General features: G+C 36.7%; 1 protein-coding gene across 2 annotated transcripts in view; it reads right to left on the bottom strand.

Annotated features, from left to right (window-relative positions):
- Nucleotides 1-23,532, bottom strand: part of LOC131160103 (E3 ubiquitin-protein ligase PRT6) — a 119,649-nt gene that overhangs the window by 20,303 nt on the left and 75,814 nt on the right. The window contains exons 15-17 of one of the 2 annotated variants that reach the window (XR_009137931.1): nt 8,918-8,986; nt 8,636-8,743; nt 8,352-8,516 (exon numbers count right to left, since the gene is read on the bottom strand). Coding sequence is in view for 1 of the 2 variants with exons in the window: in XM_058115443.1 (XP_057971426.1) it covers nt 8,669-8,743; nt 8,918-8,986 (144 nt within the window). In the remaining variant the exon portion in view is untranslated. The remainder of the gene's footprint in view (nt 1-8,351; nt 8,517-8,635; nt 8,744-8,917; nt 8,987-23,532) is intronic. The other variant, XM_058115443.1, reaches the window with a different exon arrangement.

The following is a 23,532-nucleotide window of genomic DNA, read 5'->3' on the forward strand; positions in this document are numbered from 1 at the left end:
AAATAACTTGAGAGGAGATAGTAAAGATTTAATATCCTTGAATCTATCAAAACAAATGGTCCATGATCGCATAAATTGGCGGAAAAGGATTCATATAGCCGACCCCACTTAGTGGGACTAAGGCTTGGTTTTGTTGTTGTTGTACAAAAAACATGCCAGCTTTAGAGCGGAGAAAATAGATCCAAGTGAATCGACTATAATCATTAATAAACGTCACAAAATAACGATACTGACCATGAGAAATAATAGGATTCACACCCCAAACATTAGTATGCACAATCTCAAAGCAATTAGAAGCACGATTGCCATGCGCAGGAAAAGGTAAAGTTTTACTTTTTACCAAGACAAGTAGCACAATCAAAAGATACATAAGAAGAAGAAAAGAAATCTTTATTGGCCAAAAAGCCATGTTTCATAAGATGAGCCAAGACAAAAGAATTAGGATGACCCAATTTCTTATGCCAGACTTCATTATTATTGGCAATAGCCGTACAAGCAAGGGAAACAACATTAGGAATAGAAACCTATAAAGGAAATAAACGTCCCACTTTAGGCCTCTTCGCAATCACCATCCCGGACACTTGATCCTACATAAGACAACCACCATAAGAAAAATGAACATCACAGTTATTACCTACCAATTGTCCAACAGAAATCAAAATGATAGACAATCCAGGAGAGACAAAAACATCATAAAATGAAGAGCCCAAATTACCAACAACAGTAATTGGAAGAGTACTGGCATCAGCAATCTGAATATTTTGCATGCCTCTATACTTACAAACATCATGGAGACCCGTCATATTACCAGTCATATGATTAGAAGTGCCCGAATCAACAATCCAAGAAGTTGAGTTAGTAGCCGTACCTTGCAGGCCTAAGGTCGTAAAAGCAGACACAATCATCTGTTGGACCATCGCTAGTGTGAAAACAGACGAATCAGAGCTTCCAGTGGATGGCGCAGAAGAAGAAGAAGAGGACTAGACAACAACCTGAAAAGCTTGGGATTGGAGATCACTTGATAATCTTTGATGATATGACCATCTTTCTTGCAGTAGTTACAAACTTTCTTAGGATAGTTTTGAGCAATATGACCAAACTCCTTGCAACTGAAACACTACAACTTGTTCCTCCCTCTCCCTTGTGCTGCATATGCTACATTCACAGCCCCAGAAAATACCTTCTCAGAAGTCATACCCATCTGAGTGGATAACCTCTATTTTTCATGCGATAAATTTCCCAAACAAATATCCAAACAAGGAACCGGATTACAGTTCAATAAACTGGCTCGAACAGGCTCAAATTCAAATTGAAGTTTCATAAAAAAATAATTGCGTTGACTCTCAGCATGAACTGCTTGAAGAGCCGCGACTGCAATAGGAGGAACCTTAGCATGAACAATAGCAGAATACTCGCTCCAAAGATTAATAAAACCAGAATAAAATTGTTTAATAGGTAAATTACCTTGATTGTAATTACTAATTTCCAACTCCAATTGGAACTTCTGAGTCCCGAGCACTGTGATCTTTGTGGTAAATACGGTGGAGATAATCCCACATAGCCTGAGCCGTAGTAAAACAGCGAAGATTGGTCACAAGGTGAGACTCAATCGTCCCTAACAGCCAAGAGATCACCTTAGCATCCTTGACCTCCCATTGTGCAAATTCCTTTTCATCAGTGGGAACTTGAGCAAAACTATCAATATGATTTGATAATTCATTCCCTTTCAAGAACATTTGAAATTGGAATTCCCACATAGGGAAATTATTTTCAGTAAATCGAACAATAGTCTTTTCCATAGAAATGATGAAAGGCACTAAAAAAAAAAATAATCCCAAGCAGTCAACCAAATAAACAAGAAGCCTAACTCACATAAGGTCCAAATCCAAATAATAAGAGGTCCATAGACACAACCAGATTACAAAAGCCCAGCAGAAATTAAAAAGCTCAGATCAAACACGGAAGCCTAACTTGAAATACCTGCCCTGTGTGAAAAACGACACAGCAGAGGAAGAAACACAACACCTTCGTCGACAGTCGATCACATCAGGAGTTGTCAAAGCTGCTGACCACCACAGATACTGCTGACAGCCACAAAGATGCCCAGCCACCACAAGAAAAACACCAAGATGAGTAGTCTGCAACCAAGGACAGCGTGTGCAACTAAAAAAAATTCCGGTAGCCCCCAACAAAACTTAAAACCACCAAAGTGGACACCACAGAGAAGGCCGACGCCCACGAAAAGCAAGAAAGAACTAGCTGAAACCGAGGGATTTTTTTTTTAATTATTTTTTTTTTAAAACAGCGACAAGAATCGCACCCAGTGATTAAGACCAAAACGACAGAATCAGAAGAGGGGCTCTGACACCATGGTAATTTTGGTCTCAATCCCTTTCCATCGGGTTTGCTTTCATTATATATAGTAAATGCTGCCAGATTTTCAGCATGATTTACAGACTAATTTTATGCTTTCAGCACATTTTCAGCGCTTAAATGCTGCCAGATTTTCAGCATGATTTACAGACTAATTTTATGCTTTCAGCACATTTTCAGTGCTTAAATGCTGCCAGATTTTCAGCATTATTTACAGCCTAATTTTCTGCTATATACAATCTAACTATGAACTAAAATATTTCAACTAAATTATTTACAGCCTAATTATCCTAAATTATCTCCGCAACAGTTTGAGGGGCCATCAATTAAAGAATGTTTGGTTGGCACATGGGGCCCCTTAAGTGGTTAGATAACAACAAAATTTTGAGAAGGGTTTCGGGGGTTTTTGTTTTCAATGGGATGGGTGGTGTTGCAGGATGGTCACTGAAAAGTGATGCTTGAAAAATTGGGGACATAATAGGAATTTAGAAATTGTTCAGAACCACTTTTCCACTTTTAAAATTTTTTTACTGAAACTTCATAACAGTGAACCAGAAATTTAGAATCAGAGAGATATAGGAGTGAGAGAAGCATAGAATAAAGAAGAGATAGGAAAAGAGGATAGACGAATGGAAAAGAAGGGGGGAGGAGGAAGAAAGAATAAAGGATCATAATAGAAAATAGAGAGTTCAGATCACGAAACAGTAAAGGAAAAAGAATTGAGAGAACTAAGGGAATTATAAGGAGAGAAATAGAAGAAGAGGAGAAGAAGAGAAGGACAGGAGGGCAATAAAAAAGCACAGAGAGAGAGAGAGAGAGAGGCAGAATTACAAAGTAGAAATTAGAAGGTAGCAGAGACTTGGAGAAAGAACAAAGAAGTACAGAAGGAGAAGAAAGAAGAAGGGAGGAAGAAGAAAAAAGAGGCGAACAAAGGTGAAAATGGGGGATTAAAATGAAAATGCATCAAGAATATGCAGCCATGAGAGGTATGAGAGAGGAAAAGGGAAGAAAGGAAGAGGGAAGAGAAGAGATACAAGGGGGAAAGCTCACATTTCATTTGAAATTCAAATTCAACAACCTCCCTACAACATGGATTTCACACACTATATAAAAAAGCCACTAACACATGAATAGTACACATATATCTCCTAAACTTACATTACATTACAAACATATATGTACAACACAGATATTACAAACAAGCTCCCACCCCCCTAAATACACATAATATTGTACTAATTAAACTAATCACATAATAAACTACTTACTAAACCTAACAATCCCTTCACCCAATTCTTCTTAATTATTCTCCAACAAGGATCTTCCCAAGGGACTGCTTCTTCCCTTTACATCAAAGGGTGTTCTGAAACGACCCTCAAACCAACTGGGAAATCAATTTTGAGGACTGATGAGGATAAGAAAAAATGTTGTGAAGTCAGAGATGGAGGAGATAAGAAGAGAAGAAGTAATAATAAAGACTTAAGGACAAAAAACCCCCATTAACCCAACCTAAGTACTAAAAAAAAACATATTCTCTTCTAACACTCCTCCTCGAGCTGGAGGTGTACAATTATCACCTAAAATCAGCTTGTAACAAACACTAGACATGCAGGCATAAATAAAGGCTTTGTAAAAACATTGTCTAACTCACCCATATATTTCAGGATCCCTTTGCCATATCTGTACAGAGAATAAAAAAGGAGTCCAAATGATCTTCTTCAACACAACATCCCTCACAAAATGACAGTCAACTTATATGTTCTTTGTTCTCTGATGGAACACACAGATTGCTAACAATATAAATGGTAGCTTGATTATCACAGAACAGATCTATTGGTTTCGTTATGAAGAAACCTATCTATGACATTAGAGACTTCAACCACATAAGCTTACTTATAGAATGAGCCATAGCTCGGTATTCTGCTTTAGCACTAGATCATGTTACAGTAGTTTGTTTCTTGCTACACCAAGTAACAAGATTACCTCCCACAAATGTACAGTAGCCAGTAGTAGAGACCTTTAATGATCAATAGAGCTAGCCCAATCTGCATCAGAAATTACCATGATCATATAGTTTTTGTTACATTTATATATCAAACCTTTGTTAGAAATCCTACAATTAGCATCCCAATGTGGCTGTTTGGGATTGTCCATAAACTGACGCACCACCTCCACTGCAAGAGATATGTCAAGTTTGGTGACAGTTGAGTAAATCAACTTACCAACCAGCTTCCTATATTGATGTTTGTCTTCAAAAGTTCAGTCTAACATACCTGCATAACTTCACATTGGAATCCATAGGAGTATCAACTAGTTTAGCTCCCAACAATCCAGTCTCAACCCTTTCCTACACCATACATTCTCAATAACTACAAAGTAATGCAGCATACCCAAGTCCTTGATTTGAAATTTTTCTTGAAGCCATAGCTTAACATCATTGCAATGATAATGGTATCATCAACATAAGCTGCTAGAAGTACCACACCTATCTCCTTTTTGCAGGCAACCAAATGATCATAGCAGCACTGCATTAAACCAAATCTAGAGACTACGATACTAAATTTGTCAAACAAAACTCGAGGAGACTTCCTTAAGACCATAAATGGCCTTATGCAACCTACATACTTCACCATAATCCCCGAGTAACATGCCTAGGAGGTTGCTCCAGCCTCCATGTATACATCATCCTGCAAATCCCCACATACAGAAAGGCATTCTTCACATCAAATTGGTACAAGGGCCATTCAAAATTAACTGCCAATGAGATAATACATGAACAAAATAAGTTGAACAGGAGAGAATGTCTCAAAATAATCAATACCATATATTTGGGTATACCCCTTGGGAAGCAACCGAGCCTTAAGCCATTTAATAAAGCTGTTAGTATGATATTTGATGGTCTAGATCCAACAACACTTAACCAACTCCTTACTAGGGGGAAGATCCACCAAGTCCCATGTCCCACATGCTAATCAAGACAAGTTCTCTCCCTCGTGCAGTAAATGAGTCTTTATTGGGTACTCGAGAACTCAAAAAAGGATATAAAATGTTATGATCCCCACACTCCGATGTCACCATTTCTTAGGGACACCTTATTTCTCTATTGCTAGGTCCTCCTTGAAAAAGAAAATCAGAACTTACAACATTTCAGACCTTCCGAAATCCAGAACTTCAAGAGACACTATGTCTATATAACAGAGCTTCCAATACCTTAGGAGGAATTACTTAACAACAAAGAACAGGGCAGACCCCAGCAAAGTACTGCAGGTGTTTAATAAACAACCTGGCAGCAGCTACAGGCATTATGGCTGGCAGAAACTGGCGACAAATGCAGGCAAGAGCAGCATATAAGTCTTTGAACACCAATTTAAACCAACCAGTAGTTGATACAAGAGAGCAAACAAAACAGTATCATCAGCAAATTACAACCAAAGTACAAGGTATAGCAGCCTCTGGAATAGACAAACAGCAACAGTAACATACTAGAAACAGAGTATACCTGACTTCACACCAAAAAATCATCATGAAAACAGGCAGCTTCCTACCAAGAATGCTGCACAACCTAACCAAGCGGAAGGGTGTCATTAAACGACTCTCAAACCAACCAGAAAATCAGTTTTCAGGACTGAATAGGGTAGGAAAAGGACCAAAAAAAAAAAGAAAAAAGAAAAAAAGAAAAAAAGAAAACAGACTATGAAACTCAATTGAAAAGTAAGAGATGGAGGAGACGGGAAGAGAAGAAGAGAAGAGAAGAGAAGAATAGGAGAGAGGAAAAATTGAGCAGCAGTTTCCTGGAGTCTACATACAGCTCCAGGTCTGCCCTCATATATATTATTAAAAAATAATAAGAAAGTCTTACGAACAAAAACATCGTCATTAACCCAACCTAATTACTAAAATAATAGTCTTTTCTAGCAGGAAAAAAAAATGAAAAGAGAGTATCAAAATCAAGTCAGATAAATCAGATTGATACCAAGTTTCTAAAGTCAGAGATAAGAGGAGAGAAGAAGAAAAGAGAAGAGAAGAGGGGAAACCGGTGGCAGTTTCCTGGACTCTACAAACAGCTCCAGGTCTGCCCTCTTATATATTATTAAAAATAATAAATTCCTAAGGACAAAAATACCCTCATTAAAACAACATAATCACTAAAATTATATATTCTCTTCTAACAATAGTATTATCTGCAAATTGAAGATGAGAAATCACAATCCCTCACTTCCCACCCCAACGCCTCTTATAAATCCTCTTCCCACAGCCCTATAAACCAATCTACTCAACATAAACTACAAGAAAAAACAGAAAGGGAGAAAGAGGATTTTCTTGCCTAACCCACCTCGAAGCCCTGAACTAAAATTTAGGCTCTCCATTAGTAATAACAGAGAAAAAAGCATTGGATAAACACCCCCTTATCCAAGACCCCCACCTTTGAACAAAGACCTTTCTAAAAGTTTTTATCAAGGAAATTCCAACTTACTCGATCATAAACCTTTTCAAAAGTCTACCTTAAAAACCATCCCCGTATCTCTCCTTCTATGAACATCCTCAACAGCCTCATTTGCTACTAAAATAGCATCCATAATCTGCCTATTCCCACAAAAGCACTTTGAGCCTCCGAAGTAGTATCTCTTACCACAAAACTGAGCCTCTCAGCCAAAACCTTTGCAATGATCTTACACACACTGGCCACTAAACTAATAGGCTGACATTTGCAACTTTAATAGACCTATTCTTCTTAAGCACCAAAGTGATGAAAGTTGATTTAAAGCTTTTACCCAAAATTCCATTAAAAAAGAATTCACTGAAGAATTTCATTAAATCAACTCTAATGATAGGTAAATCAAAGTACTCTTAAATTAACCATGAATATTTCATATTTTACGGTTTATGATTCAAGTCTTGCAGTTCGCGATATAGAAACAAGTCAAATTCAACTTAGGTTCAACATATTCAGTTGGTTCCAGCCAAACCCAATTATTGAAAAATCCTAAGCATTCACCATTTTTCAATATAAAATGCTTTAAAACATTCTTCAAGGGCATCTAGAATTAAAATAAACAAAATTTAGCAACTTTATATATCTTTTGAGTTATTCTTTTTTTTTTTTCAAATGTTAGCCTTCATTTGTCTGATTCAACTAAATATGGTTACTTCAGATGCTTTAAGTGTTTGGGCATGAATCCTTTGAAGTTTTGATATTTCAAAGGCAAGCTATTACTCCTTTTCTAATTTTCTAATAAATGACATACATATTTACATGCGTATGTATGTATCTATATCAACATATTTTGATTTTTGTACATATACATGTGTTACTTTCAACCAATCTTTAGGATTGAGTTCTCGATTCTCAATTTGACCACAATAATTACAATAATAACGAAGGATGAAACAAAAGAGGATTTTCATCAATATTTCCACCATACTAATGTCTAACATCTGATACTAGATTGTTCAAAATTGGCCTTAACTATTTCATGTGTAAAATCAACAGTGCCCTCATAGTGACTGTCATCTAATCAACACAGAAGTTGATATTTCAAAGGCAAGTTATTTCTATTATTATAACTTTTGAATAAACAATATACTTTTCATATATAGATAGATAGATACACATGTATCTACATTAATACATTTTATTTGAAATATATTCTGACGGTTGTATGTTTATACTGGCTACTTGCAACCAATCTCTAGAATTTGCCCTGAATCTCAATTCTTGATTTGACAACTAATATTGGTAATACCACAGGAAGTATAACCAAAAAAATTAATAAATTTCCATAACATTAATGGCCTAACATATGATACAAGACTGTTCAGAATTGGCCATAAACTATTTCATGTCCAATCACCTGCTCCCTCAAAGTAATTCCCAATTTAATAACACAAAAGTTTCCAACAGCATGAAAATACTAGAGAAACTTCAAAAAAGAACATAAAGGTAGTAGCAAAACCAAATGCCATTCCAACTAACCAACCTTAATGAAACATGGTGCAACCAACCATGACATGCCATAATAAAGCCTGAGGTAGTTACAATACTGCAGCAACTTGAAGATACAATCAATTTTTTTCATGATCTTGGCATTTGAAGAACCATTTCTCATCTCTTCACATCAATCAGTTTCTAAATTCTCTATTAACTGAGAAATTCATATAAATTATTCAGCCACAATTATAGCATAAATTTTAAGCAACTGCCCATGCAGCAAAAAAGACTAGCAGTAAAATGTAGCATTATGGTTCAGAGTTCAATGCTGACCTTTCCAAGAGACTCCTAAAAAGAAATTCCAAACTAAATCATGAAGAAAGCACCAATAGTAGTTTGACCAAGAACCTTAGAACTTTGATCAAGGCCATGAGACGCCACCTGCAATACAAAGTAGCACATGATGGACGCATGGCACATTAATGGAATTGATGTTACAAAACTAGTCTTCTATGCAATTCATTACAAATCGTGGTACAAATTGTATTTCTGCCATCACACTAAATGAGATAAAAATAAACAAAAAAAAAAAAAAACTAGAAATTTGTTGTTAACCATGTGAGTTAGAGCTGCATAGCGTTCCTCATTCAAATATAGTGGTTTCCCTCTCAGCATTTCAATGTCCTGTAACAATAGAAGCATACGTATCAAGTTAAAAAAAGTAATGCATATAACATTAGAATTCTGTGCATCTTTGGCATATTTTTAAGAAAAAAAAAAATACTTTAAAGGCCCAAAAATAAATAAAACAAGCAAATAAAAAGCTAAAGCTATACTTGACACAATGTGAAGCAGGACTCTTTCTGCCTTTGTTGAAGGCAGCAATTCTTCAATGCAACTCTGACTGCAAGTGATGGAGGACTACTTTTGCCACCTTTTAAACAGTTTTATAGAAGGCATAGATTTAAGAAATTAGGGAGTTTATATTATTCAGGGATATTTTCTTATTTCACTAATTTTTAATTACTCTGGGTTATTTTCTAATTTTTGATTGTTTTGGGGTTATCTATAATTTCTAATAGTTTTAGCTTTAGTGTTTCTTAGCAGTCTCTTTTCTTCCTCCCCTCCTGTCCATGCTCTCTCTCCCTCCACATCTTCTTCTTCCTCCTTTCTTTTTGTTCCTTCTCTTTCAGTTTCTCTTCCTGCTCTGTTTCTATTTCTATTCTGTGAGTTTCTGTGTTTCATCTGTTCTTCTCTTCCCTCCTTTCTTCTTCTTTTCTCCTCTTTGTTTATCACACTTAATTCTCTGTCTGTTTCCATATCCTGCAGTTCAGCATCAGCAAGTGTTGTATAGTCAAATCAAGGATGGGAACATAAAAGATGATCTATATAATCAACACGAAGCCTGTAATCATGTATGTTGGATTTTATTCTCTACATTCTAAGAAGAATGGAAAATAGGCATTTGGAAGCTTCTGTAGAAAACAGATTTTCCCACCCTCCTAAAAATGGGAGAACTACAGATTTTCAACTTTTGTCAAGTTCTGAAGCAAGGTCTTCGATTTCGGCTCAAATTTCAAAGCTCTAAAAATACAGAAATTTCGATTTCAATGTCAATTTCGATTTGAAAAAATAACAGAAATCAGTACTAAATGTGGATTCTTTTATGAAACCTTAGAAATGGTTAATAGACATATTAATGTAAGTTTTAGGACTAATATATTGCAAGTTAAAAACATCTATGTTGTGTATGAGGTGGAAAAGTTGTAATATAATGTGTATCAAAGATATTTTTAAGATAATGTGCATTAAACATATTTGTTAATACAAATAAAATTTATAAATCATTTAAATATTATTTATTATACAAATAGTGATAATTTAGACATAAAGAGCAGCCTGGTGCACAAAGCTCCCGCTATGCAGGCTCAGGGAAGGGACAGACCACAATGGGTCTATAGTACGTAGTCTTACCTTAGATTTTTACAAGAGGCTGTTTCCACGCCTCGAGCCCGTGACCTCCAGGTCACATGGCAACAACCTTACCGTTGCGCCTAAGCTCCCCTTCACAAGCCCTCGTAATAATCTTTTGTGTCGATTAAAAAAAAATTAAGCGAGAAATTTCATTTCACTCCCTAAATCTCTCATTTGAATTATGAGGAAATTTCATTATATAGTTCAAATTTCGACAAGTTTCACTAAAATTTCTAGATTTCAATTAACTTCGGATGATTCGTTAATATTTCAATGAAAATCACGTAAGATGGAAATCAACTTCCATTTTGATTTTGAGGGTGATGAATACAAGAAATTTCAACGAAAATTTCAACAATTTCATGGAAATTTAAGACCACGATCTGTTGGTGGAGTGTGCACAGTGGTAATCAAGCTCTTCAATTTCAATTCAACTAAAATTTCATGGCTTCAAAGGTAGGAAATTTCAAAAGAAACTTCGATGTCAATGTCTATTTTGGTTTTCATTTTAAAAAATGATTGAAATTAGGAGCAAAGCATATAATTCTTTAATGAAAATCTACAAGCTATTACAAGACATAATAATGCAAGTTATAGAATGAAAATAAATAAAATGCATCTAGGTAAGCATGTGGTGCACATGGTTCAATATAACAGTGATGCAATAATAATATTGAACATGTTGAATTTATATTATTGTGAAGTTAGAGATGGAGAGAAGAAAAAAGAAGTGAAGAAAAGAATAAGAAAGCAAGAGAAAAGAGGCAGCAGTTTCCTGGAGCCTTACATTCAGCACCAGGTCTGCCCTCTTATATATTAATCAAATAAAAAAAAAAAACTTGAAAGACAAAAATACCCCTACTTACACCACATAATTACTAAAATTGCCTATCCCTTCTAACACTCCCCCTCAAGCTCTGATGTGTATAAATATCACTTAACCCTAGCTTGTTAACCATTAAACAAGGCAGACTGAAATTAAAAAAACATCAACAAGAAGTAACAACAAAACAAGCCTTAAGTCCCACTAGGTGTGTCAGCCACATGAATCCTTTTCCGCCAATTTATACAATATTAAGCACAATTTCTTCCAGCAATATAAGGGTGGAGACTTAAATAAAGCTTTCAAGAAAGCATCGCCTAACTGAACTTCTAGAGGGACAAATTCCATTCTCTATCATGTACCCAAAAACATCCACATTCTCTCTTGTGCCCTGTGTCTTTGGGTGCATGATATTGTCCTTGTGCCACATATGACTCATGACTTCTCACTCTTTGTGCTGTTAAATGTGTCTTTGTTGGTTACTCGAGAAAAAAGGATATAGATGTTATCATCTTTGCACTTGCAAGAAATATGTTAGTGTAGATGTTACCTGTTTTGAGTGGATCCTTTATTTATATAGTGCTGAGTTCTCATTGGATTAATATATTTTGAGTCCATCAATGATTCCTGGTCCCCCTCATGCATTGATTCTCTTGTCCCTAGCCTTATTCCTCTAGAGAAAGCTTCCGCTCCTCCTTCAAATCCATCAGTTATCAACCCAAGGGAACAATTTATAGACGATGAACTGCAGGCACAGACATCACTACCACCATGTATGGAGATATGCAGGAAGAGGTATACATGAAGCAACCTCTAGTTATGTTGCTTGGATTCTTGATTAAGAAGCCCAAAGATAGTTTTATGATGATCAAGCTGCAGTTATATTGCTAGCAACCTAGTGTTTCATAGGAGAACAAAGTACATTGAAGTAAGCTGTCATTTTGTGAGGGGTATCGTGTTGAAGAAGGTTGTAAGGAATCCATTTTTGTGAAATTTGTGGGATCAGTGACTAGAACATTGGAGGGCATCCTATTAAGCAGAAAACATACGCTAAGATAGTCCTAAGATTTTAGGATGCATATGAAATAGTAGAGAACATGCTTTGTCAAATAAATGTCTATTTTCCCATTTTAGCTATATACCATTATGAGGGGAACGCACACATGATATTTGATGAATAATTCTTTTGCAAAGCAAAATAACTAAAGCTCATTTTGAAAAAATCCAAGATCATTATGACATTGAAAATTTTGAATATTAATGCCAAACTAGGGTTTTATTCTCTTGTAGAACTGAGTAAATACATTTAGAAAATTTATACTTGTCCTTAAAAAGATAGATCCATGTTATACGTGAAAAATCATCCACAAAAGACACAAAATATTGATGATAAGTCAAATTATTGACCCTACACGAACCCCAAATGTCTAAACGAATAAGAGAAAACAATGATTTACTATGAGACTCCTCTAGATGGCAAAGATGACCTAGCATGCTTTCCTAAATGACAAGCAAAGCACTCAAAATGAGAAATAGACTTGAACGTAGTGATGGATGACCCAAACAAGCATGCCATTGATTTAGAGAAACACCATGGGTAGAAGTTGAAGAATTTGTATGAAAAGAATTGGATCTACAACCACAATCATCAAAATAGCACAAACCATTCTTCTCAAGCTCTTTATCGATCTCCTCTATCTATAGATCCTAAATAACACAATGCAAAGGAAAGAAGGTCACTGAACAATTGTGAGATTCAATTAATTGATTAACAGACAATAGGTTGAAATTTGCATATTCAACATAGAATAAAGAGGGATAGAAGGAAACGGAAGAATATTGTCTCAACCACATACCAATGTAACCAAACCAATAGCAAAAGTAACCTTGGAATGTAGAGTAATGGGTTTTCCAGACTCAATGAATTATGACTACTAATCGGGAAAGGGCACCAGAGTCAATATTCAATAACCCATGGTGAAGAGCTATAAGAGGAAAAAAGCTCAATTGTACCTATATAAGCCAAGATAGCACTAGATGTAGAAGACTCGGTTTATAGTTTTAAACCATGCGGACAAGATTGTTGTACTCCTCTCTAGACATGGCAGATGATGGACTCAACTCTCTAGTGGAATGGCTAGGTGCACTTGAGGTGTCAACAATAGAACACCCTCAACAAAAGGCTTATTGGCCCAAGTAAGTTTCTATGAAGATCCCAACATCAATCAATAGAATAATTGTCCTTGCCACAATGTTCGAAAATGCGAGAATTTTCATGACAAACTCCTTGTCCTAGTACACTAATTTTGCCACAACTACCATTGCAACCTCGTTCTTGTCCTTCAATACTTCTCTGAACACAGTTATATGTAGTGCTAACTGCTAACCATAGTTGAACTATCATGTGAAAAAGCTTGAGAAGAAGATTGAGAGCCATCTTGGATGATCTGTTGAATTCTAGTATATTCTTCGTTCATACATGGTATAGGTTCACTAGCAAGAATTTGGTTGCCCTGAAGCGACTGTAAAGGGAATAAACAAACACGTGGAAATTCCCAAAACACAAAAACCTGTGAGAAACAAAGTAAAGAAAGAACACATGCCAAAGAAAAATCACATGCACGCACAAGACAATATTTACATGGTTTGGCAATTTTGCCTACGTCCATAGAGTTGTAGGGATTTCACTATTATCAGGGAAGAATACACAGTGCGGCCTTTTTACAATTTCTCTCACTCTCAACACAGAAGAAACATCGTGCACACCACCCTAATCACCAAAGCAAACAGTTTTGTATCGTACACACAAGGTCTCACACGCCACTAAACCACTCTATGCCGCTCTGCACACATAGTCGAACATTAGAATTATATATCTTAGGGTTTACAAGATCAGAACTTTCAGCATAGGAAAGTTATGCCGAAATCTCGCACAGAAGATCATCTCTGTCGACCTAGTCGCTCCCTTGTTTCCCATGGTTGCGCCCTGGTCGAGCCTCATGAGAAACCAGGAACTTGAACTTTAGCATCCTCGACCTAGTCGCACCATTAAGTCTTGCTAGTTGAGATGATGATTGAGACTTGTAGGATCTCGTCCTTCAGGAAATCTCAAAATCTCGACTTGGTCGCCCTTCAAGGTCTTCCTGGTTGAGCACTTGGGCGAGACTCAGTATTTCTGGCAATTCGTTCCATGGATCAAACATAACTAGGCTCCACAAGGCAAGGCCCAACAAATCTCCCACTTGGAGACTAGTTCAATCACCAATATCAACCGCAGTTCTCCGAAAGAACAATCCCTCATCCTTGCAACTCATCCTCCTATTTTCAAGCTAGAAGGCCAACTAAAGTTGCACACAACTTTAGCTTCCCAATAGTTACACCCTTAGTCAACATGTCTGCTGAATTCTTAGATCCATAGATCTTCTCAAGTATTACCAGCTTATCTTCAACAAGGTACCGAATAAAGTGGTATTTTGTCTGTATATGCTTCGACTTTGAATGAAAAGCCAAATTTTTAGCAAGAAAGATTGCACTCTGACTGTCACTGTGTAGAATGCCCATCTTTTGCTTCTTACCCAATTCATCTAAGAAACCATGTAGCCAAATCATTTCCTTTTCAGCTTCAGTTGCTGCAACATACTCAGCTTCTGTAGTAGACAAAGTAACAATCTTTTGTAGATTTGAAGCCCAAGATATAGCTGTATCACTCAGAGTAAATACAAACCCAGTAGTACTCTTTCTACTATCAATATTACCAGCAAAATCAGCATCTACATAACCCCTGCAATTTCAAACTTGCACCTGTGAAGCAAATACATGTATTTGATGAACCCTTTCATATATCTCAAAATCCACTTGACTGCCTCCCAATGCTGCTTTCCAGGCCTACTCAAGAACCTGCACACAACTCCCACTGCATGTGCAATGTCTGGCCTTGGACACACCATAGCATACATCAAGCTGCCAATAGCTGAGGCATAGGGCACCTTGCTCATGAGGTCTCTTTCTTTTTTTGTCTTCGGTGACTGTTCTTTGCTTATTTTGAAATGGCTACCCAACGGTGTGCTCACAGGTTTTGCTTCATTCATGTTGAACCTATTGAGAAGTTTCTTCACATACTCTAACTGTGAAAGCTTCAATGTACCATTAGCTTTGTCTCTAATGATCCTCATTCCAAAGATTTGCTTTGCAGGTCCCAAATCCTTCATTGCAAACTATTTTGACAATTGCTTCTTTAGATTACTAATCTCCTCAATGCTTGACCCTGCAATGAGCATATCATCTACATACAACAGTAGAATGATGTAACAATTGCCAAAGAACTTAACATAGCAACAGTGATTACTTCACATCTCTTGAACCCAATTCTATGCATGAAACTGTCAAATTTCTTGTACCACTGTCTTGGAGCTTGTTTTAGGCCATACAAGCTCTTTCTCAGTTTGCAGACTAGATTCTCTTTTCCCTGAACAATGAACCCTTTTGGTTGATTCATGTAAATGTCTTCCTCCAAGTCACCATGAAGGAATGTCGTCTTCACATCTAACTGCTCAAGATGTAGGTTTCGAGCGGCCACCATTCCCAGTACCAGTCTAATTGTAGACATCTTCAAAACTGGAGAAAATATTTCTGTGAAGTCAATGCCCTCCTTTTGCTGGAATCCTTTGACAACTAATCTGGCTTTGTAGCGCTCGCTACCATCATGCTCATTCTTTATTCTGTATACCCACTTGTTGTGCAAAGCCTTCTTCCCTACTGGCAATTTAGTTAGTTCCCAAGTCTGGTTCTTCAACAAGGAATCCATCTCATCCTTCACGACTAACTCTCACTTGCTTGAATTTTCATCCTGCAAGGCTTCATCGTAAAACTCTGGCTCCCCACCATCAGTCAACAAGAGATAATTCAAAGCGGGTGAATAATGCTATGGAGGTTTAATGGTCTTAGAAGATCTACGGACTTCAGTTACAGGTGTACTCTGATATACCTGTGATTCTACATTCTCCTTGTCCTCTTCACCCCTTTCCTAGACAGTGCTTTCAGTCAACTCATCTAAGTTAACAAACTCAGATTTCTTCTGATCTATCTTGTGACATCTGACACTGCAGTTGACCTATCCTTGTACATAACCTGTTCGTTAAATATCACATTTCCACTTCTGATGATTTTCTTGTTTTGTTCATCCCAAAATCGATAGTCAAATTTCTCTTCACCATAGCCAATGACAAAACATATTTTAGACTTTACATCAAGTTTACTACGAACATCAGAATCAATGTGAACATAAGAAACACAACCAAAAACTTTTAAATGAGAAAATTTTACCTCTCTATCGCTCCAAACCTCTTTAGGAAGTCTGAACTTCATAGGAATTAAAGGTCCTCGGTTTATCAGGTAAGTTGTAGTACTAACTGCATCAGCCTATAAAGTTTTTGGAAGTCCAGCATGCAACCTCATGCTCCTAGCACGCTCATTGAGAGTTCCGTTCATGCGCTCAGCCACACCATTTTGCTGTGGTGTCCCAGGAATAGTCTTCTCCATTCTGATTCCATGTGCAACACAATACTCTCTAAACCCTCCATTTATGTACTCTCCTTCATTGTCCGACCTCAAACATTTTACTTTCAAACCCGTCTCTGTCTCAACCATAGCCTTCCACTTCTTAAAGGTCTCAAATACATCAAATTTATTTTTCAAAAAATAAACTCATACCTTTCTGATTGAGTCACCAATGAAAGTAATATAATACCTTGAACCTCCAAGGGATGCAACCGGAGAAGGCCCTCATAAATCAATGTGCACTCCAATTTTTCAGCCTTCGGTGTCCTGCCAGTTTTCAAGAAACTTACCCTTTTCTACTTTCCTAAGATGCAGTTTTCACACAAGTCAAAATCAACTAACTTCACTTCTGGTAGTTTCCCTTTCGACAGTAGCATCTTCATCCCTTTCTCACTTATGTGACCAAGTCTTCGGTGCCATAAGCTTGTATTAGTACTTGCTTTAGCAATTGCAATCGTGTCTTTTGGACTTGAGGTCATGTATAGAGTACCAGACTTCTTTCCATGAGCCAATACTTTGGCTCCCTTTGTAACCTTCCAAGTGCCATTATCGAACAATATCTCATGCCCTTCATCATCAAGTTGTCCGACAGAAATTAGATTCCTTCTCGGGTCAGGAATATGTCATACCTTCTCCAGTAACCAAACAGACCCATTAGGCAACGACATCCGGACGTTTCCCATACCCACAACATCCAAGGTTGTACCATCAGCCAAATACACCTTACCAAAATCACCTGCAACATAGTTCTGAATGATTTCTTGGTGTTAAGCGGTATGAAATGAAGCTTTTGAGTCCAAAATCCAATCATCAAGTGGACTGTCTACTGCAAGTAGTAATGCATCATGTACCTCTTCTGTTACAGATTTTGCCGAATCATCTTCATTCTTTTTCTTGAGACTTTTGCATTGCCTCCTAAAGTGGCCCGTTTTCCCACAGTTCCAGCATTGTCCTTTTTGGCCAGATCTAGATTTACTTTTGTTCCAATTAGAATTTCTGGATTTTGATCTGCCCCAATTTGAATTTCTATCATTACCTTTGCCTCTTGTCTCAAGGTATAGGGTGAAACCAAATCCTGAGGCTTCACCTGCATCCTTTCTGCGAATCTCCTCAGCTAGAACTAAATCTCGTATATCATCGTACTTTAGTTTTTCTTTTCCTGTGGAGTTGCTTACGACCATCCTCATTGCCTCCCAACTATTTGGCAACGAAGCCAAAGCGATCAGTGCACGAATCTCATCATCAAAATCAATTTCTACATACGACAATTGATTTGTGATAGTGTTAAACTCATTCAGATGTTGTGCTACTAATGCATTCTTTGCCAACTTCAAATTAAATAGTTTCTTCATCAGATGTACCTTGTTATTTGTAGACGGCTTTTCATACATACCAGACAAAGCCTTTATTAGATTTGCTGTGATCTTCTCCTTTACAACGTTGTGTGCAACAGACCTAGACAGAGTTAATCTGATAACTCCAAGTACCTATCTGTCAAGGAGAGTCCATTCCTCGTCCTTCATAGTCACAGGTTTTCCCCCTAGGAAGATGCAACATTTTCCCATAGAGATAATCCTCGATTTGCATCCTCCAGAACCCAAAGTCTGTGTCATCGAACTTTTCTATTCCAGGCGCTTTTCTTGCTTCCTCTGCCATTGCTCCCACTCAAGCCTAACCTGGCTCTGATACTAGTTGTAAAGGGAATAAACAAACATGCGGAAATTCCCAAAACACAAAAACCTGCAAGAAACAAAGTAGAGAAAGAACACACGCCAAAGAAATATCACATGCACGGACAAGACAATATTTACGTGGTTCGGCAATTTTGCCTACGTCCATGAAGTTGCAGGGATTTCACTATTATCAGGGAAGAATACAGAGTGCAGCCTTTTTACAGTTTCTCTCACTCTCAACAAAGAAGAAACAACGTGCACACCACCCTAATCACCAAAGAAAACAACTTTGTATCGTACACACAAGGTCTCACACGCTGCTACACCACTTTACACCGCTCTGCACACATAGTCGAACATTAGAATTATATATCTTAGGGTTTACAAGATCAGAACTTTCAGAATAGGAAAGTTCTGACGAAATCTCGCAGAGAAGATCGTCGCCGTCGACCTAATCGCTCCCCTGTTTCCCACGGTTGCGCCCTGGTCGAGCCTCGCGGGAAACTAGGAACTTGAACTTCAACCTTCTTGACCTAGTCGTACCATTAAGTCTTGCTAGTCGAGATGATGGTCGAGACTTGCAGGATCTCGTCCTTCAAGAAATCTCAGAATCTCTACTTGGTCGCCCTTCAGGCTCTTCCTAGTCGAGCACTTGGGTGAGACTCTCAGTATTTTTGGCTAGGCTTGGGCCGATCCATGGATCAAACATAACTAGGCTCCACAAAGCCCAACATCAACGTGTCAGTGCCCCGGTTACGTTGTCAAATATGTGAGAGTTTCATTTTGGATGTGGGCGGGTAAAGAAGTTAGTTTAGGAGACTAAGATTTGATTAACTTGGAATATAGAGATACAGGTAAAATCATGGAAATTGTGGGTACAATCATTAGAAAAAAAATTAATATAATTTGCCTTCAAGAAACTAAGTGGGTGGGGGAGAAAGCTAGAGAAATTAATAAATCAGGATTTAAACTTTGGTACACTGGAAAAGAAAAAAAATAAGAATGTGGCAGGAATTATTGTAAAGAAAAACTTGAAAGATAGTGTTGCAAATGTAAACAGAGTAGGGGATAGAATTATAAAAATCATGATGGTCTTAGGTCAAGAGATAATAAATATCATTAGTACTTATGCACCTTGATTAGGCTTATCAAAAAATCTTAAGACACAATTCTAGGAAGATATGGCTATTATTATATAAGGCATATCAAGGACTAAGAAAATATTCATAGGAGTATATCTGAATGAACATATTGGAAGGGATAATAAAGGTTATGAGAGGATACATGGAGGATATGGAAATCGAGACAAAAATGAGCCTAGAGAGACGATCTTAGACTTCACTATGTCATACAGTTTTATTATGGTGAATACTTGCTTTAAAAAGAGAGAAGAACACTTAATAACCTTCAAAAGTAAACAAAATAAAAGTCAAATAAATTTTTTCTTAACTAGGAGGGTAGATCATTAATCATGTAAGGATTGTAAAGTTATCCCAGGTGAATGCTTAACCACACAACATAGAGTTCTAGTGTTAGATAAATGTATTGAAAAATGGAATAGAAGGGATAAAATAAATTAGTGTAAGAGAACTAGATGATGGAATCTAAAGGGAGAAAATATAATAAAATTTAAAAAAAAAAATGACCAAAGATGGTAATTGGACTATAGTGGATGGTGTAGACACAAATACACTTTGGAGTAGGATAGCTAGCTCTATTTAAAAATTAGCAAAAGAGATTTTAGGTAAGTCAAAAAAAAGATTCTCTAATAACAAAGAAAGCTGATGGTGGGATCAAGATGTTCAAAAAGCCATAAAGACAAAGAATTTGGTATATAACATGGCAAAGAATGTAAAAAATTGGATAACTTTGAAAAATATAAAGAGGCGAGAAAAGATGCAAAAAAGGTTGCTAGTGATAAACATAGATCATTTAATAATTTGTATGATAGATTAGATACAAAAAAAAGGGAAAGAGATATATTTAAACTTGCTAGAACTAGAAAAATAAAAAGGACCTAGGTCATGTAAAATGTATAAAAAGTAAGGATGATAATGTCTTGGTTAAGGAACAAGACATAAAAGAAAGATGGTTAAGTTACTTTAGCAAGCTATTTAATAAAAACCACATAAAAGGCTTAAACTTAGAATTAATAAATGAGGAAAAGACTAAAAATATGAGATTTGTTCGCAAGCTTAGAGTTAACAAAGTAAGTTTCCACTAAAAAGGATGAAAAATGGAAAAGCTATAGGACTAGATAACATCCCAATTGAAATTTGGAAATGCTTAGGTGACAATGAAATTATATGGTTAACTAATTTATTTAACACAATTATAAAAACTAAGAAAATGCCAGATAAATGGAGGAAAAACACTTTAATAACTATATACAAAAGTAAAGGAGATATTCAAAATTGTAATAACTATCGTGGAATTAAACTTATGAGTCATACGATGAAATTGTGGGAAAGGGTAGTTGAAGAAAGGTTAAGGCTAGAAACGAAGGTCTCAAAAAATTAATTTGGTTTTATGTCTGGGAGATCTACTATAGAAGGTATATATCTTTTGGGAAGATTAATGGAAAAGTTTAGGAAAAAGAAAGAGGGATTTGATTATGGTATTTATTGATTTAGAGAAAGCGTATGATAGGTTACCTAGGGAAGTTCTATAGTGGGTTTTAGAAAAGCAGGGTGTATGTAGTAGGTATATTGATGTCATTAAGGATATGTACGATGGAGTAATGACTAGTGTAAGGACTATAAGTGGTGAGACTTAAGAATTTCCAATCATAATAGGAGTACATCAAGGATCTGCTTTGAGCCCTTATCTTTTTGTTTTGGTTATGGATCAACTGGCTAGGAGTATCCAAAATGACATTCCATGGTGTATGTTGTAAGTGTTGTTTGCTAATGATATTGTACTGATTGATGAAACTAGGGGTAGAGTAAAGGCTAAGTTAGAATTATAGAGAGAAACTTTAGAATCTAAGTAGAAATAAGACTGAATATATGAAATGTTATTTTCAATAATACTAGGAGGAATATTGGAGATAAAGTTAAACTTTATGATGTAGAAATAAATAGCATTTGAAGATTTCGATACCTTGGATCTATTATGCAAGCTGAAGAAGAAATTGAAGAGGATGTAATGCACAGAGTTAAAATAGGTTGGATAAAATGGAGAAGTACTAAGAATGCTCTGTGATCGTAGAATGCCCTTAAAATTAAAGGGAAAGTTTTATAGGACGGCTATAAGACCAGCTATGCTATATGGATCAGAATGTTGGACAACTACGAAACAACATATCCAAAAAGTGAAAGTTACCGAGATGAGAATGCTTAGATGGATGAATGGTATAACATTGAAAGAAAAATTAAAAACATATTCATAGTAAGTTTGACATAGCTCCTGTAGAAGATAAGATAAGGGAGGGATGACTCACATAGTTTGGGTTTGCAACGCCACATAGTGCACCAATGAGGAAGAGTGAGTTAGTTATTGTAAGGGGTAGTAAAAAAGTTAGAGGTAGACCTAAAATAACTTGAAATGAGATAGTGAGTAAGGATTTAATAGCCTTGAATTTGATGAAAGAAATTGTCTATAATTGCATAAATTGGCGGAAAAGGTTTCATGCAGCCAACCCCACCTAGTGGGACTTAAGACTTGGTTTTGTTGTTGTTGTGGTATGAGTTGAAGTTCGAGACTCGACCCATCCAAAAACAAAGCAGCCGAGAACTCTGCCCTTTGCCTCTTAATCATCTTAATGACGGAACTAACTGGTTTATAGATGTTGAGTTCCTTCCACATACCCTTTAGAGTGCTAGACCACTCACTAATGGACCAATCTTCTTGGTCCTATTTGAAAAACTTCTCAAATAGGTTAAAAACACAATTTTGATTTTTATCTTTTGAGCAGCTTTCAAGGAAGTTCATTGATTAGGATCAAACTGTATTCCTTAAGAACTGTACATGCACCTTTCGATGCATATAGTGCAACAAAAAATTAAAAAAAAAAAATCAATGTGTACATTCCAACCCTTTCTTTTTTTCATAGTGAGTTCTTTCTTGTCTCTAATGAAGTTTTCTTCCATTTTTTAAAGCCTTGTCTATTTTATGAAACACCATGTTCGCCGCAATTCATGGATCCATGCCATTTCACACCCACACAAGGAATATGTCATTCTCTTTCATCCAATCTTTATACTCCTCGGAGTTTGGAGGTGGAGCAGAATGCAACAAATACTCGGATTTCCATTTCGCATTAATGTACACACACACACTGCCTGATACCAAAATAGATAGTTGGAGGATCCAACCAATTTGATGGCTGTGATCTATACTTTAATAGTATCTATTAATGGTTATTTAGTCATTCAGCATTATTATTGTGTGTTAAGAGTTTTTTTCAGTAATAAGTGTGACTTAGTAAGGGTATCATGGTCATTCCAATTGTGCTTAACATCTATTATAAATAGAGGGAGAGACCTATCATTGAGTTGAGGTCTTCCATTTTGCCCAATTATTTAACACAGTATCAGAGCATGATTTTGAAACCTAACCCTAATTGTTACCACCACAATCAAAACCAAAGCCTAAAACCCAAAATCTGCTGCATGTCTACCATCATAGAAGAATTTCCAGCAATTCTATAGCCCTAGAAAACAGCCAGCAGCAGCCCTCAAAGTCAGACCAGTCGCTGGAATTTTCTGGTCAACACTGCCAGTTCAAGAACACCAAATCTACTATAGATATCGCAAAAACAACACCATAGTAACCCAGACACTGTCGATCTTCCCACCCCCCCCCCCCCCCACTGAAATCCCATCTCCAGGCAGTGTCCCATGCGCCCTCATGCGCCAGTTGAAGGCTGCCACAGCCGACTTCATGCAACGGTGCATGATGCTACTTTCAGGCATGTTTTCAACCTGAAATCATCCAGCAGTGATCCAATCCCTCTATTAACATGTCATTGGAGTTTTTTGTGTTGTTTTTTGTCCAAAGATCTCACATTTTTTAATTGCTCATGTGCGGCACCCAAGGAATGGTTGTTTGATGCTTCATGAAGCTGTTTATCAATGGTTATTGAGTTTATTGGGTCTGAAACAGTGGGATTTGCTGTGTTTTTTTATTCAATGTTCTAATTCCTTCCATATGCCAAAATATCAAGCTGTTGGGCATGTGTTTTGCTCAAAGATTCAATCTTT

Source organism: Malania oleifera, chromosome 7 (genome assembly GCF_029873635.1).
Source record: "Malania oleifera isolate guangnan ecotype guangnan chromosome 7, ASM2987363v1, whole genome shotgun sequence".
Lineage (NCBI taxonomy): Eukaryota > Viridiplantae > Streptophyta > Magnoliopsida > Santalales > Ximeniaceae > Malania > Malania oleifera.